Here is an 18,462-nt window from a genome sequence, read left to right on the forward strand (position 1 = left end):
CAGTTTTTTTGAAGCAAAATTATATCAAACATTTGCTGTTCTAAGCAACAACAAAAAAATTGCACTAAGAAGTTCATGAAAACTTTTTCTTTTTGAATTATTAGTAATTTAGCTTGACATTTTTTTTTTTTATTTATTGCGAACATAATCTTACAAAACTTTGAGAGTTTTTAAAATAATTTGTTTAAAAGTTATTTTATGCACTACCTGGAAGTTTTGAATTAATAATTTTTCATGTATATATATTAGAATTTCTTTAATAACTAATTTGCTACAGGAAAGTTCAGGTATAAAATAATTGACAAATAGAAATTTTTTTATAAATTAACAGCATGATTAAAAGTATACCAAATTGGAAGTAAGGAAAGTGAAGAGTCTTTTAATTAGTTCATTAAACGCTTTTTAAAAAAATTTTTAAGAGGACGTATTTTGCTTGCAAAGTGAACAGAGAGCTAAAAAGGTAGGGAATCACTGCTTGATGCGCATACAAACTGCTCTGTAAAAAATTTCGGATCAAATTCCGGTTCAAAGTGCCAGAACAGTTTTACAGAATCATCTGTAAAATCCATTTTACCGTAAAATCAATTTCACCGTAAAATCAACTTTACTGTGAAATCCATTTTTACCGTAAAATATAATACTTTGAAATACTGTAAAAATTACGGTATATCAATTTTTTCGTTTTTGTTCCGTAACATATTCCGGTAAAAATGAATTTTACGGTAAATTAACCGGTATGGTTAAAAATTCTAGAATTCTGATTGGTATTTTTTACCGCAATTTAATCCGTAATTGTTACACTGCTTATGCCAATATTATAATATAATTTAACTTAACATGTTATTCCACCGAACTATTCAGTTATTACTTTAAATTCAAAGATAAAACTGTTTAACAGTTTTTTGTTTTCTTTAACTCCCAGAATTTATCTATAGTGGACTTAAGGAGTTCAAGTTTTAAAGTGACAGAAAAAACTCCACTCATTTACTTCGACCATCACTATCTTCTTCTCTAATTTCTTGATAAAAAGTTGTTTTAGCTCACTACTTTCCAATGGATTATTAGGATTAAGTTCTTTCAGTTTTAGTTCTTCCAAAAGAATTTACGAAGTGTATCAAGGATAATAAAACTATCATTTGATACTCAAGTAAACAACTCAACCATTTAAACTTTTTTCTTTGAGTAACTTTAGGATATAAAAACAGGGTTCTCATTCGAGTAGAAATTAAGATTATGTTCCTTTAAAATAAATAAAACACTATAGAAGGATAAAATAATTTTTTTTACTGTAAGCTTATGTTTTTGCAATAAAGATATATGATTTATATATTTATTTTTCTGATTAAAACTTGGGGGTTCTTTCCCCTGCTCGCTATTAATCGTCAGGACCCTTTTCACAATTCTTATCAGATCACTCTGTTTACCCATTTGGCTTCAACCTTATTTAACGCCCAAGCTTTTATACTTATTTTTTATTTATTCCTACATACTAAAAGCTACATCCCTGCTCGCTATCACTCACCGATCTAAGAAAATGCTAGCGCAATTGTTTTCATCAGAACTCACTGATATGTATTGATATGTAGAGCTCACTGATATGTGTTGATATATAGAGCTCACGAATACGTGTTGATATGTAGAACTCACTGATATGTGTTGATATATAGAGCTCAATAATATGTGTTGATATCAAGAGCTCACTGATATGTGTTAATATGTAGAACAGACTGATATGTGTAGATATGTAGAGCTCACTAATCTGCGTTGATATGTAGAGCTTCCTGATATATGTTGACATGTATAGCTCACTGATATGTGTTGATCTCTGTGCAAAGCCGTGATAAAGCTTGAAGATCAAAAACAGCATTTCTAATAAAAAAATATATATGATACATCAAGTAACTTTAGCGTTACATAAAAACATCACCTGACCAGTGATATTTTTATTTACACTTTATAGAGCCAGTATTTTTATGCTAAAATATTTTTGGGTCCGAGATTATTTTATTAAAATAAATTTATTTAGCTTATTACTTAAAACTAATATGATTTTTAAGACAATTTTTTGGAGGGAAAGTGGGCGGGATTTTCGAAATTTTATCTAATGTAAGTAATTGGAACTTCTGTTCTTATGAATTTCCGAATGTGTTTTTATGCGTAAATTATGTGTTTTTATGCGTAAATTATGTGTTTTTAACTACAAAGAAACACGATGAGAAATGATAGAATGAATAAATGCATACCGCACAAGAGAAAATGGCTCCCCAGTATTGTCATATCTTCCTTGACTTGACCCTAAGTTAACATTTACAAATTAATGTAAATAAAGTCCTTCGTTAGTATTTTCTTAATGTTTTTTAATTTCTCTATTTTCATTTTTTTATTTTATTTATTTATGTATTACATTTTTGTATTTTATGAGGTTAACAGCAAATGACTGCCCAAATCTCAGTTGGGAAAACAGTTTCCCATATAATTTAAAAATTGATGAATTTGGTAGTATACTTCTAAGTATACTACCAATAAGAAGTATACTTTGGAAGTATACTTCTTACTGCCCTATAAAGGCTTAAGCTGTCCCAAGTCAACATTTTTATAGTTTTTCACTGATGAATCATCATAATTTTTATTGGTAACTATCAATGATTCCATCGTAAACTATTTTATTTCTTGATGGTAATCAACATAAGTAACCATCACCTCAATGTAGGAATTCGGACTGATTTAAGATGGTCCAACGCGTTGAGATCGTGTGTTCCTGTTAAACCACCAAAAATTTCCATCATAGTTTCTTAGAAATCAAATGATCAAGCGATCATGAGCAATCATCACCCCAATGTAGGAATTCGGACTGAATTATGAATGGTCCAACATATATAAAAAAAAAAATTTTTTGATAGTATATTCTTAAGAACCAACAAGAATTCCTATTAAACCATCATGGAAATGTATAGTTGGAACCATCATAGACCATCACGGATCATCATAGATTGTTGGTCCAAGCAAATTAAACGTCTCTTTATGGTGTACCATCATAGTATTAAAGTAGAATCATGTAAGTTTGTAGGCATATCAAAACCCATGAATGCATAATGGAAAATGTTGGATGATGGTGACCATCAAATGATGTTGGGCCATCACTAATGGCACTGAAACCAGCTTAAACCATTAAAATTTTTTGATGGTGCCATCAAGAATTTTGACTTGGGGTACTATAGTTATTTAAACATATCTCGTTGAAAACAGAGCCTAACCAATATTCATTTTATTACAGGCTTCTTAACAGGTTTTAATCAGCACTTAACATTTTTAACAGGTTTTTATAGCAAGATCTGACACTGTTGCCTTTTTGTGAAAATAACTTCAACAGCTTTTAATACGTAATTTGGATAAGTTAGTGCTTTACACTGACGTAATTGTTAATGTTGTTTGTTTTATAATATGTAGTGTATGAAGTTTGTTAATCTTTGTCAAAGCATGATGCCCAATAATTATAATCATATTTGTTGTACTCTTCCTTATCCCAAGAATGAAATTACAAAAAAAACAAAAGCAATTCCGTTTATTATATTTGAAACTTTTGTATCTAAAAAGAATTCAAGCAGCAAAGTAACAGGCGTTACATAAAATGTTTGCAATCCAAACTAGAAAGCTTTAAATATTTCTTTTCAATTTTACTCGAAAAATGTTTTTTCACCATAATTTAATTTTGAAAAGCAGAAGTATGAATGTTCAAAACTTTATTTTTTTCCCGGATTTCCAAAAGATAAAATATCGCTAACACGGAATACAAAATGGATTTAATATTTAATTGAAAAAAATGTCTTCTGAAGAAAAAATTCTGGAAACCGAACTTCATTCATTCATTTTCAGTTTTTCAAAAACTGAACAGGATTAATAAAAACTGTAACAAAACCTTGGCGTATCTTCAAACTAATTCTCTTTATTTTTTTCAAAAAAGAAGGAAATAAAGTCCACGCTTTCTTTTTAAGGGAAATAAGAAAATTTTTTGAAGAAAGTCTAACTGTTTAATTTTTTTTCTCTTCTTGTTAGATAAGGTCGAGATCGAAGTTAAATTGTCGGCTTTAAAAATATTTCCTCTATTTTAGAGAAACTAATAAAAAATTCTACTAGAGGCTTTAAAATTATTCATAGTTCTTGTTTTAGTTAATAATTGCAATAATAGGATATAATCATATTGATAACAAAATAAACATTAATATGTAGAAATATTTTTACAATTCTATTACTATTCTTTCACAATATATTCTTATATACACGATATGGTTTGAGATTATTTAGATTAGTGAAAAAATAGTCACATGTTAAGGATAGATCAGGCATATGCATGATGATTTAAAATTATTTAGATTAACGAAAAAACAGAGATTAATCTTACGTTAAGTTATGAATCATACACAGGATAGTTTGAAATTATTTAAATCAGCGCAAAAATAGATTAACCACATATTAAGGCTATATGATGCATATACATGATGGTTTAAAATTATTTAGATTAACGAAAAAAGGTTAGATCAACTATTTATTAACTTTACTTGCTACACATAATGGTTAAAAATTATTTACATTAACGCATTAAAAAGAAAAAGAAATAGATCAACCACAGGTTAAGGATATACAAGACATACACTTAATGGTTCAAAATTAATTAGATTAACATTAAAAAATAGATCAACCATACGTCAATGCTAAATTAAGCGAGATATCTGTTAGACTGGGGTCATAGTGAGAGCTGAGTTCAACTGCTCGGCGTAATACAACTTGTGCGCAGGCACAAAACGTAGATTTTTATAAATCTAGCTAAGAGCTCTTGCGCAAGGTCGCAATAAGCGAATACGTTGATGTTAGCAATCACCGTTTTTTCACCTTTATAATAAGCTAAATTTACATTAAAATAGATCAAGTAATACGCCAAAGATTGATCAGGGAAGTGTTAACTGCTTGCTCTGGAAAGACGTCTCAGGCACGTTAAAAGGATTTCGTCACAAAATCGCCAAAGACGTGTTGCACGCGTCAGTAAACAATTATCATGGAACTAATGAACTGTGATTTGAATAACTTTCGTTACTGTCGAATCGTAATCGTTGAAAAGAGTGTTCCGATTTTTATAAGACATCGAACACTTACCACATCGCAGTCTTGTCAGAGCATATAGTTAAACATGTATAAGCATACGTTATGGTAGATCAAATTTACAATAAATCTTAAACTATTTTTTTTTTACTTCTTCATTGATTATATCATTTTCGAACTTAAATGGTTAACTTTAAGACCATTTCTCTCGAGTTTTTAAATTTAGTAAAAATACTATTTTATAAGAGTTTTAAATTTTCATGAGGTATTTTTTGTTTTAGCTTTTAATTTTGATGATAAAATTTCCTGATAAAGTGAATCATAACTATGCAAGTTTATTAATGTTATTAAAATGGGATTAATATTATTTTAAATTGTATAAACAGACGTACAAATTAACAGCCGTACTTGAGACTAAATGTGACATACGTTAACGATAGGTCAGACATACGATAAGTGTTGTAGTTAGAAATGTTGTAGTTACCAAAACAAAAAGGAAAAATATTGAGAAAACAAAACAAATAAAATTTTAATGTTTAATTTGCCAAAACAAATCTCATTTAATAAAATTAACAAAACAAATCTCACCTTGTGAGAAAGACATAAGAAAAAAACAACTAGAAGAGAAGAAAAAAAATGTTCTATTCGCGATCGCAACGAACTATTGGGGGCGTTGTTGTATGAGACTAATACCTGCGATTTCTATATGAACAGTCATTCATTTACTCTACAGACGTCTTTAATGTAGCGTGTAGCATTGCAACGTTCCTTTTTTATCGTGGCTAATTAAATTTAAAAAAGAAAAATGTTTAATATCCTTTCTTATGCAAACGAAAACAAAATGGTATCTCTTTTTTATAGAGAAGGAACATCCAAAACACATCGGAAAAATATTTGCACATAAACAGAAAAAAATAGGTATATTCTTACAAGAGTTAAAACCTAATGCCCGAAAAATAGTTTTACTAAATTTAATGATATAACATGAAAGGTCAATTTAAACTTTACATTCCATAGTTTTAAGAATCATATTACTTCAAAAATTAAAATGAACAAAAAGTATTCATAAGCCTCATAATTTTATGAAATTTAATTTAGTAAAAAATGTTTTTTGACAACAATTTTTATTAAAAAATTTCAAGTTTCAATAAAAATCATTATTTAGAAACTAAAAAACGTAAAATAAAGAATGCTTACGATACAAAGCGAAAATGAAAAACCCAATTCTAAAAATTCCTTACATTAAAATAAACAACTTCATGTTTTTTCTTTTTTGATTCATAATCGGACGCAGAAAACCATTCTATAGAAAACTATCATTTAAATCAAATAAGAAAAAAATTACTTAAAAGTAAAAAATTTTATTTTATAAAAATTAAGACTGCTTTATAAATCAGAAGAATTCCAAAATGATTTGTTCTTCGATTTTTGTTACCATTTTTTAGTGCTACAAAAATGGGTCTTTGGGATTTGCTAAAAATGAAACAAGATGCAATTTTATTTTTTCAGGAGCGAAATATTTTGCCCATTGTGCACCGAAATCCGATAATCTACTTTGATTCAAAATAAAGTGTTTTATTTAATGATTTGTTGCAAAAATTTTGGTGTAGATTGGTGGCACTTAAAAACCGCCAAATCTGTAGTTGCGGTGGCGTTATTACGTAAGTACCGAATCATATTACTTCAAGCATTAGAATATGCAAGAAGTATACATTAGCACATAATTTTATACCATTTATTTTTTCAAAACAATTATTTTAACAACAATTTTTATCAAAAAATTATAAGCTAAAAAACGTAAAATAAAGAATTCTTAGGATAAAAAAAACGATTTTAAAAATTCCTCAAATTGAAATAAAAGACTTCCATATTGTTTCTCTGTTCATTCTTATAGTTCTTAATCAGACGTAAAAAAGCATTCTGTAGAGAACTATTATCAAATAAGAAAAAAAAAATTGTACACACTAATTTTTTATTATTAAAGTCATGACACTTACCTTCTTTATAAATCCGCAGAATTCCAAATGAAACGTTCTTCGTTTGAAAGTTTCATTTTCAAATAATATGTACATAGATTATCCCTTTATTACTTTTAGATGACATACGACACATCAAAATTTTATAATTGTAAGATCTCGATATGAATTTGAATATGTAGCTTTTTANATGAATAGACGCTACGGGATTAATTAGAATGTATTGTTATGATCTAAGTTTGCTATAAAACAAACGGAAGAAATAATAAATAAATTAAAAAATAGTTGAGGAGACTCTGTCTCGTGAAGTCCGTTTTTTAAAAGAAATTTAAATCCCTTAAATCCTAAATGCCTTTGCTTTAGTAAACCTCTTAGAGAATTTTTTAAAAAAAATTGCAAATAAAGTATAATGCGCAATTCGATGCGAATTTTTTCAGTTTCATTTTTATCTACAAAAAATTTGATCAAAAAGAACATTTCAACTAGGTAGATTGAATTTGAATATATATTGTAAGATTTAATAACAAGAAAAATTTATCGTATTTGTTCTTTTATTAAATCGCTACAGGTATACGTCACCAACAACAACATTGAATCGCTAATTGTTCTTTAAGGGTTTGAGCTGAATTTCTCAAACTTAAGATTTTTTTTATTTTAAAGATATTTTTGTTATTTCTAAGATTAAGATTCTCGAGTTTTTTTAAAAAAACTTTAATCACGGGTTGAACCATATGTATAGTATCCAGACGGCAGGAAAACATCAATTTTACGTCAAAGATACGTTTATTTCACCTTTAAATTTTACTAAGCATTCGTAGAACTTGCGTAAAACTGAAACGTCAAATTATAGTAAAGAAATGGTTATCCAAGAAACGTAAAATTTAAGTCAAATTTTACGCAAACAAATTTTATTCTTTCAGAATATTTTACCAACCACTTTTTACTAGACAAGAATGAGTGCGTTATTTTTACATAATATTTCCGTCAACAATAATTCGAAATGTACGTAAATTGAAACGTCGAATTATAGCAAAAATGGTTACCCAAAAAATAAAAAATTTGCGTAAATAAATTCGAACCGAAATTTAAATGGTAACTCTGCTTTGTCAATAATACGTAAAATACCCCGAATCATTTTTCCAAATCTAAATAGCAAATATATTCGTCAATCTTTCGCAAAATATACGAAAGCAATTTTACCGAAAAGTAGTCGGTAAAATCATTACCGTTAATATTACGTAAAATATACCAAAGCTTTTTTACCAAACATCTCAATGGTAATATCACTCTGTTAATATTACTTTACATTTAGGTATAAAGCATATTGATATAACCAATTACCCAAAATTTTACGTTTAATTTACGTATAGTTCGTAATAGTTTTCTGCTTTTATAGTGTTTTATTTTATTAGGTTTTCTGACGAAGCTACCAAAATATTGGCATCCCTTTTTTCTTGTTAAAAAACACATATTTTTACTTGTCTTGAATGCTCAGATTTTAAATCACCCAACTTATTCCATTGCACACATTTATTTAAACAAATATTAAAATGCAAAAGCGTCGAATGTTTCACTATTATTGAGAATCCTTGAAAAATGAAAGTTTTAAATAATGAATTAAAAGAAAAATTCAGAACTGGTAAATAGAGATAAGAATTTTATTGGGGAAAAAATTTACCGTTTTAAATAACTTAATCTTTTAAACAATTCAGGGGGTACTTGTATCAAATTAAATTTCCACCAAAAATGGATTTCTAAAAAGACTATAAACGGAAGACGTATCAGAATTATTTTTCAAACCAAAAAGATATACACTGTGAACAAAATACTGGATTAAATTACTGTATAAAGTACCGAAATTTTGCGTGCATCAACCGTAAAATCTATTTTACCATAAACCCATTTTTACGGTAAAATATTATACCGTAATTTTTACGGTAATATTTATTTTATTAGAATGATTCAGTGATTTTAAAGTAATTATTGCTGTAAAAATTACGGTATATCAGATTTTTTGCTTTGTAACATGCTCCGGTAAATATGAATTTTACTGTAAAAAAGTAACGGTAAAGTAACGATCCGGAATTTTTAACTGTGTAGTCCGGACATTCTTTTATTTATTTTGTAATAAAATGCTTGAAATTATTTAAATGCATTTTTATAATATTATTCAGTTCATTTTGATTTAAAAATTCCAAGAAAACTATGTTAAATTAATTTTCTCAATTTCTTTTTGGAAGAAACACGCACACATTATACCAATTGCATGAATAAAAGATGATAAATTATAAGACGACAAATTATAAGAATCTTGCTATCCAAATGTAAACAATGCATACATTCCAAAGGAAGAAAAATGTATCTTTAGTACGGTTCGTGGTCACGAAAATTTATCATGTTCCTCATTCTAAGTAGCTCCGTAATTTAAATAGTAACTCTGGCACGGAAAATATTCTCTTGTAGCAGTTGCCAACAGTTTCTCTAGAAACTAAGCAGCTGGAACCAAGTGTCATTTTCCATTCCCGGGTGAGAGATAATGGCTCCAAATTAAATAGAGAGTGCGAATTTGATAAATTTTACCGGCGGAATTGCTAGAATAAGGTGAATACCCTTGGAGAAATGACCAACCAACTGGATACGAAATGGTTTTTGGCAAATAGCCTTTTCCGGAACAATGTTACACTGCAACAATGTATACTCTGACTTCAAAACTGTTTCTATGCAAATATAACTGTTAATTTAGTTTTCCATAAGGCTTAATAAGCTAGGAATTATGGAAAACTAAATTGCATTCCAAAGATATTTTAACTGCGTGCAGAAAAGATGCATTCCAGTTTCAAAGGTGTGATAATTTACAATTTCTTATAACAATTAGTTTATTATTGATGTGCAACAGTGCACTATTGTAAATATTGGTATATTATAAGTGTTGCAAATATCGGTGTGCCACTATTAAGTAATAAATTTGAATACATTTTGAAACACAATTTAACTTCCTATGTGTGCAATATAGCAGGCATACACACATTATATATATATANATCAACACCGATATTACATTTTTGAGTAAATATTGATATTATGCAAGATATTTCATAAATTAAAGTTTAAAATTTGTTCCAAAAAACTTTAGCAGCGTTAAAATTACTTTTGATTTAAAATTTCATTTCAATAAATTTTTTTTTGAAAATATATATAAATTATCTTAATATTGCTTTTATTGAGGTTAGCATTAAAGATTGCAAAAAATTATATTAATGTATCGAATTGTTTTTGCATAATTACGCATCCAAAAGTTTTGAATTTCAAATATTTCTTTTTAATTCTTTTATAGATGGCAAGAAATACTTGCAATGTATAAAATTATCCAAGGTGTGATTTTATTTCTTGTAATAGTATCAATATCTATAATCTAAAACCTCAGGGCTCTACTTGATTTTGGTTAGAAGTAGAAATTATTAAAATATTTTCACAAGTTTGAACATTATATGTTTTTCTTCAGCTGTGAGGGTTGGGAAACATTTAATTTTAAAAAACACATGTTCTGTAAAAGTTAAAAACATGAAACGTATACTTTCAAAGTTTTCATATTGATATTTTTATAGTAGGTAAATTAGAAAATTCGGCTGCTCACATCACTTTGCAATGGATCAGTGCAATTATCCTAACTAATGACATCTGCAGTTTATAAAGAGCAGAATTTTCTAATTTGCCTACAACATAAATATCTATGAAAGTATACATTTTATGCTTTTGAATGGTAAGCTTTTGAAGAACATGTATTCTTAAAATTAAATATTCCACAACGCTCATAGTGCATTAAGCACGTTACATGTAAGCGTATGACATTTTCTGTAAAATTACTTCAAACCCAAATCAATTTTGAATCTTTAGGTTTAGCATTATAAAAAGTAAATATTACAAAAAAATAATATAATGCCTTAGAAAGTTTCATACATCACAAATATTTGTCATTTATAAAAGTATAAAAAGGAAGAAAATTTCAAATTGAAAACTTCTGAGAGTATGATATAGCAAAAACTATTTTTTGTATTGATGTACTTTTTTAGAGCCTTATGCTGCGACTTTAACTTTTGCTCTGACTTTTTAAAAAACTTACATAAAATAATATTTATATTTTTCTGCATATTTTTTTCCAAATAAATTGAAACAATTTTTTTAAATTAAATACATTTTCTCAGCTTTATACACTTCAAAAAACACACAATTTTAAAACGAAAGTTTAAAAATAAAATTTATATTAAATATTTTCTGACAAATGAACAAAATACCTGAAAATGATGCCATGCAAAAAAATAAAGACGAACTTGTTTAAAGCGTGACTTCTTAAAAATAGCAATATAAAGAATGATTAAGATTTTATTTTTGACAATCAATGAATGCATTACGTCAGAAACTTGACGTAAATCATATGCAGAAGCGTGATGTATCTGTTTGCATTTAAAATTACGACCTGTGAAGAGCGTATGCGCGACACATTTTATTCAAATAATGACATACATATGAAACAACAAGGCGTGAAATCATATTTATAAATAGCAACATTGAATACACATTGAAAATCTTCCTTTTAAGCGTTTTTCAAAAATATAATTATTAATTCTAGCACTATGACAAATTTAAAATATATTATAACAAGTTAAAATATATTCTTTGAGCGGGGTAAAAAAGATAAATAATCAATAAATCTGTATTAATCAACACCCCGGTGTCTTAATTTATAGAGTCACTAAACAGTAGAATATTCATAAATTCAAATTTGTCTGTGACCCTATTCTAGTCAGACCCTATCGTTTCAAACATTAGGCTTAATCTAAAATGGTGCAGCAAAATTAACACATTTAAAGTGGATAAAAACTATGCACAAAAATTTTATAATTTGTTTTTATTTTTATCAAAAATTTTTATACACTTTTAAATTAATGGAATAATGGAATAATTCAATTTTTGAAACTGAAATAAGTTCCTATACTGCCCTGTACTATCTATATACAAGTAATTAGAGTTTTTGAAAACTAAGAATTTTTTTAAAAAATTTTTTTACCTTTCAAATTCTTGATTTTTCAAAATTACAGTGAATCGAAAAACATTGTTTGGAATTTTCGAATATCTTTCACCTTTTTTTTTGCTTATATTTCTGAGAATTGGCAAACAAATTTTGTTACGGACTTAAAACAGATATTTTCTTAATTAAAAATTGATTTTTCCTTTTTCTCCTTGCAGTAATATTTTAGGCCGGTTTTTAAAATCTCAGATGAAAAATAATTTTCGACTGCTGTTTTAAATTTATTTTTTTATATCTGAGATGAAAAATAATCTTCCTCTGCTATTTCAGCTTTTTTCATTTTTTTAAATCTGAGATGAAAAATAATATTCGACTACTGTTTCAATTTTTACTTTTTAAATCTGAAAAAAAAATAATCTTCGACTGCTGTTTCAATTTTTATTTAGTAAATCTGAGATAAAAAATAATCTTAGACTGATGATTCAATTTTTATTTTTTAAATCTGAGAAGAAAAATAATCTGTAGATGCTGATTAATATGATTTTTTAAAAGGCAAGCGAAACTTAAGTGTTCCTTCACTGGTTAGTTTACCTATTTGGACAATGTCACAAAACAGAAAAAAATTAGATGCACAAAACTGCTCACAAATGGATGGTTTATGCAAATCACACATAGAGTTTTTCTTATTTAATCTTTTAAAATAATTAAAAAAACTCCATGTCGCCCTAGATATAAGTCATACTTATATGACTGATTTGCATTTAATATTTGTGTTAAACAATAATTGAAGACGATCGTGAGAAAAACTTGAAAATTTTGTTTCTTTTCCTCAGGTTTTTTTAAAATATTAATATTGTGCTATAAATGAAATTTGTGTTTGTAATAAAATATTTGATTTTGTCCTGAGATGTAAATTTGAGAAATAATTTTTTACGTGTTCTGACTTGTATTTGCTATTTCAAGTGCATGAGAAATTGTTGATATTCCTCCAAAAATGATAGATAGTATAAATAATTGAACTTCATGCTTGAAAGGCAGTCGGTGTTTTGTTCTTTTGAAGCGTTTCACATGATCAAGAGAGTGAAAATAATAAGTAAATCGATAAAAATTATCTTCTTTTTAGCATACCGATATTGAATTCTTTTTTTCTTCTTTTTGATCAAATAGTCTAACACTGCTGGAAATTTCTCGGAGAAAATGGTTAAATAGCAATTTATTTAAATGTTATTTTACCATATTCAAACAAGAAAGTCAACCATAAATAAGATGGTATTTAAACTGTTAATTGCATGAAAACCCATTTATCAATTACTTTCACCAAATACAACTAAATAACCAGAATTCCATCGCAAAAACAAAGCCAACCAAGTGAAGCAACACCCAATTTTTTTCGACTACTAATGTTCAACTCCATAGCCTTGTAATTCGGAACCCAATTCAGAAGACAAGGGAACTCCTGGATCAAGTATTAGAAGAAATTTGCTTCATGGAGGATTTTTCGATGGAACTAACTCGTATTTACGTTACATGGAGAGGTAAACCACTAGAACCTCCCACGGTTAGTCTGACGGCAAGATGACTCTATCCCATGATCCGTCTACCACTGAGGACATTTTACATAAGCACTGTGGCCGGTGTGAGCCGGATGCGGAATTCTGGCAGCCCTCGCTGGGATTCGAACCCGGTTCACCTCATTGGAAAGCGAACGCTCAGAACCCCTGAGCCTCCACGGCTCGAGAAAACCGTATTAGGATAACTGCTGTGTGATCTTAAGCCTTTACCATCAGAAAGGATCATTTCATGTGCATGATATTGTGGGCCATGAAGGGAGAATCGCGCAATCACATATACGTGATTACGCCCCTTAAGGATTTAAGTTGTAAATAATTATGTACGTATTATTCGATTCTGTAGTCTATCTTTAATTTCAGTTCCATTTTTAGGAGATTAAAAGAAGAAGAAAGAAGAATACAATATTATTTTATTTAGAACATATAACTTTATGTTTTATAATGATAATAAATATATAGAAATAATACACATATGGATATAATCAATGGAGATAATATAGAAAAAATAAATATATAGAGAAATTACAAATTACAACAGACAGTATTCATTTTTCTTATCGCAAACACGCATGAAATACAAATAGATTTGATTCATTGATTAATAAATTTAATAGATTGATAATATTCTCTCAGTAACTATGCACAGTAAAAAAAATTTTAAAGTTTGTCTTATTAAAATCTATAGTCGTTAAGACTATAGATTTTAATAAGACAATTTTTTTGCAATCCATTACATTGGCCTCGAAGAACTGTCGAAGATTTTTTTTAATTGTATATATAGTTGAAGAGTAAGATACATTCATTTTATATTTTAAATTAAGTAACTTTCATGAATGAAAGATAATATATAGATAGATCTAAGCAGAAGTCCTAATTAAAAGTAATGAGTATTATTAAATCATCTAAAATATTTTAAATTTTTCCACTTATAAAGTTCGTTACTTCAAAAGTACAGGTGTACTAAGCAGTAAGCAATTGCAACATTTTAGAAATTTAATTACCTGTCCCAAGATTAATTATTAAACATGTTTACGAGTTTGTAATTACGTTTCGAAATATTATGACAACTAACAAGGCCATGACATTTGAACTTTAGTAAAGAAATTAAAATAGAAAAGGATGTTTTCCAGCTTCAACTGTTTTGAAAAATTCAAGCTAAATCAATTCATTAATAATTACGTTTTCATCACTTGTTTCTGTGATAAAAATATATTTTCAAACTAAATGTTTTCAATTTTCTTTCATTTCCACATTAAAAACAAGTTTTACTTTTGCTTATTTGGCATATTTAATTATTGTTGACAGCTCATTTTATCTTTAAAATATCTTTTGCATTCTGATTTTTATATTTAACAAATACAGAGCTTAAATACAGTTATAATTTTCATAATTTACCGTTTTCTGGTGCTTTCGAGTTGTTTATTTTCAAGAATTAAAATTGTTAATTATTGTAACGCAAGTTTTCTTGTAAGAAATTACTATAGTTTGAAAAACAGTAAAATGTAATTGCTTGAATAGATTGAAAAAATATACACAGAGGCGACACCTATCGCTCTTTCTCAGAAGCTCTTTTAAGCCTTATTTTACTTTTGTTAGTGAATTTATGTGAACAGAAACTGATGATCTCTTTTCGAATACATAAATCGGCAGATGTTACAAAATTTTAAAATTAAGTAAACTTCAGAAGTTTCTGCGAATACTATGTTCTAGCTAATATTTATAAATCGTTCTTGGACTTTTAAAAACCGCTTTATTTGTTTGATTGTGAGAAAAGGGATAATTCGTATTTGAAATCTTTTGAGCTGTGTCCAATTGTATCTTATCTTTCTTAGATACTAATTTCTTTAATTTTATCAATTTCAATCAAGCATTCTTTATTTTAATGTGCTATTCGTAATTTATCTAGCTTTTCATTCTTAATAAATTATGCTTTATTTTAATATGAGATTTGTAATTTATCTAATTTGTCACTTTAAATTAAATGTTCATTATTTTAAATTGAGTTTCATAGTTTCTCTAGTTTGCCATTTTTTATAAAGTATTCTTCATATTTATAGGCGTTCTAAAATTTCTTTTTCCGATTTTTAATAAAATATTTTTTATTTTAATGTTATTTCCTGAATTTTTTAAATTTTTAATTTTCAATCAAGTGTTTTTCATTTTAATGAGAGGATATTTATTTAAAGTCAGTTGACTTTCACTCGTTACGTCTCGGTTTTATAACTTTCAATCGGAAATCCGCAAGTGACGTCATTATAGGTAAATATTGGCATTTGTTGATTCAGACGCAAACATGCGGTAATACAATACGGGTATCCAAATAAATCTGATATAAATCACTTGTTTAGGCATAATCACTTCACTTCTTCTCGAGTTGTAAATACCTAATTTCTTCATTTCACTTTAATTCCTTATTTTTGTAATATAAATGAAATTTTTATTGCAATTGTATTTTAAATGAAAGTATTTATGATGGAAATGTTTGAAGCTTCGGAAATTTAATAGGAATAAAAGAAGTGAAATATCTGAAAAAAATGCAATACTTTAACAATTGAATTTTTTCAAAGATTTTCTCACAACATCCCTCTTTTTTTGTATATAGCATACCTGCCAACTTTTACGCATTTGAAGTAAAATTTTATTTCTATATTTAAAGTGGTAGTAAAATGTATGCTTTCTATATATTCCTTGCATTTATAAACTTAATTAATAATCTTTTTAACCGCCACTATTTTTAAAAACATTAAGTATATATATATAAATATTTAATAGTGTCATGGTAGTCTGAATAAGCTGTTTAAAAATGCAGTCTAAGTTCTGCTTAAAAATGCAATTTAAATTCCAATTTACTACCACTGGGAAAAATTATCCTCGAAAGGCTTAAAAGTTGGCAGGTATGATATAGGTCTATTTGAAAAAAAATTAATGAAAATGAAATTAATTTAAATAGATTTGGGGAATATAAATTTAAATTTTATATAAAGGCTACAAAACATAGATTGCTTAAAAATATTATGTAAATAACTTTTGATACACGATGTAGATAACTTATTTGACTCATTTTTTGGTTTAAGGATCGTAAATGCGATTTTCTTTGATTTAAAATAAAAATATATACATTTATTAATTCATTTTGTGGATGGCTGCAATAAAATAAAATTTAATAAGAATGCAAAAGATAATTCTGACAACACCGTACTACTATTTTAAAAAGTAAAACTAGTAAAATTTTACATACTTTTGGCAGCAATGTACTTTTAGCAGCATGACGTAAGAACACCTGGAGGAGGAAAAAAAAACATTTTCAAATTTTTTTAAACATTTTTTTAATAAGAAGAAGTGTAAATTATCTGAGAAAGATTCGTTAAGAATAATAATTACTATTGTAGTATTTCCATTTCAAATTATTTTCATATTTCCATTGTCATAAAGTAAAACAATAAGCTTTTAGATCAGTGGTTACCAACTGACGGCCCGCGGGGGCGCATCCGGCCCATGAAGCCTTTTTCGTGGTTCACGAACTAAAATATATTAGTTGTCATATTTTGCGGACAATTTTCGTAAAAAATCTATATGGATTTTAAGTGCTTTTAAGCCTTACATCTTAACAATTTGATATCTGTTACACATTAATTATTTAATACATAGGTGCACATAAAAGTTAATGTAGCCAGAATTTTTTAAATATGCAATTAAATATTTTTTTAAATATACTTCTTATTTTAAATAGCAATTCAATACTTTTAGTTTGTACAACTTGATAAAAATCTGACAGTAATATTTAATGTTCCTCCAAACATAAAAGAGTCCTATATAAAATTTTGATAAAGTTGCTGCCCGCCATTTTATTGGTGTTTTTAATTTCGGCCCCCGGCCACATGTAAGTTGGAAACCCCTGTTTTAGATCCTTGCACTAGAAACAAAGAATAATTTTGCATTGCGATATGAATTTTTGACATATCGACAGAAGTTAGGAAGATACAACGCATTTAGCCATGTTTACTTTAAATAAATCGATTATTACTTGCTATTTCCTGCGTTTGAGGAAAATGTGCACTCACTTGTTTTCACGAACAACTTATTCCAAGGTAAATTGTTCCCAAGTATGTTGTTTTGATATTTTATGTATATTTATGCCTTAAGTAGCCTATAACTTTGCGTAAAGTATTGTCAACTTCCGCTCGTTTACAATTCACATACAATATATTGACAATACTTAAATATTTCTATTTCACATAAAAACAGTCTAAAAGTGTCTAAAAGCCGTTTAATGCTTGGTGCATTTTTATTGACCAGATAATCCCATGGTAAGTTTCTTTAATTAACAAAAATGATTCAAATTTCTTCGGTAGTCATCAGAATAAAGTTATTTTTTTACCTGTAAAATATTTTTTTATCCCTTATTTAACAGTATTTACATGTAAAATTTTTCTTCGTCCGATATTTAATCGTATTTATTTCTAAAATATTTATTCGTCTGTGATTTAACAGTATTCACATGTAAAATATTTTTTTATCCGATATTTAATAATATTTACATGTAAAATATTTCTTAAATCTCGATTTAACAGTATTTACATGTGAAACATATCTTTATCTCCTATCTAACAGTATTTACACTCAAAATATTTCTCCGTCTGATATTAACAATATTTATATGTAAAATATTTATTCATCCCATATTTAACAGTAAATACTTATTTACTCTCTATTTAACAGCATTGCGTTTTTAATATTTCTTCAGCCCCTATTTAACAGTATTATACTATAATGTTTATTTATCATCTTTTTTAAG

The 18,462-nt window shown here is 27.4% G+C and overlaps 2 protein-coding genes across 6 annotated transcripts in view; one reads left to right on the forward strand and one right to left on the reverse strand.

Moving 5' to 3' along the window:
- Positions 1-18,462, reverse strand: part of LOC107439363 (uncharacterized) — a 566,421-nt gene that overhangs the window by 473,669 nt on the left and 74,290 nt on the right. Inside the window, exon 3 of the mRNA XM_043046915.2 lies at positions 16,906-16,947. The gene's annotated coding sequence lies outside the window, so the exon portion shown is untranslated. The remainder of the gene's footprint in view (positions 1-16,905; positions 16,948-18,462) is intronic.
- Positions 1-18,462, forward strand: part of LOC107436757 (uncharacterized) — a 91,303-nt gene that overhangs the window by 18,636 nt on the left and 54,205 nt on the right. For 2 of the 5 annotated variants that reach the window (XM_043046913.2, XM_043046914.2), the window contains exon 1: positions 17,846-17,974. The exons of 1 other annotated variant lie outside the window; for it this stretch is intronic. Coding sequence is in view for 1 of the 4 variants with exons in the window: in XM_071183130.1 (XP_071039231.1) it covers positions 17,972-17,974 (3 nt within the window). In the remaining 3 variants the exon portion in view is untranslated. Of the gene's footprint in view, positions 1-17,720; positions 17,771-17,826; positions 17,975-18,462 lie in introns of those variants that run through there. 2 more of the 5 variants (XM_071183131.1, XM_071183130.1) reach the window with 2 other exon arrangements.

The sequence above is a fragment of the Parasteatoda tepidariorum genome, chromosome 7 (assembly GCF_043381705.1).
Source record: "Parasteatoda tepidariorum isolate YZ-2023 chromosome 7, CAS_Ptep_4.0, whole genome shotgun sequence".
Classification (NCBI taxonomy): domain Eukaryota; kingdom Metazoa; phylum Arthropoda; class Arachnida; order Araneae; family Theridiidae; genus Parasteatoda; species Parasteatoda tepidariorum.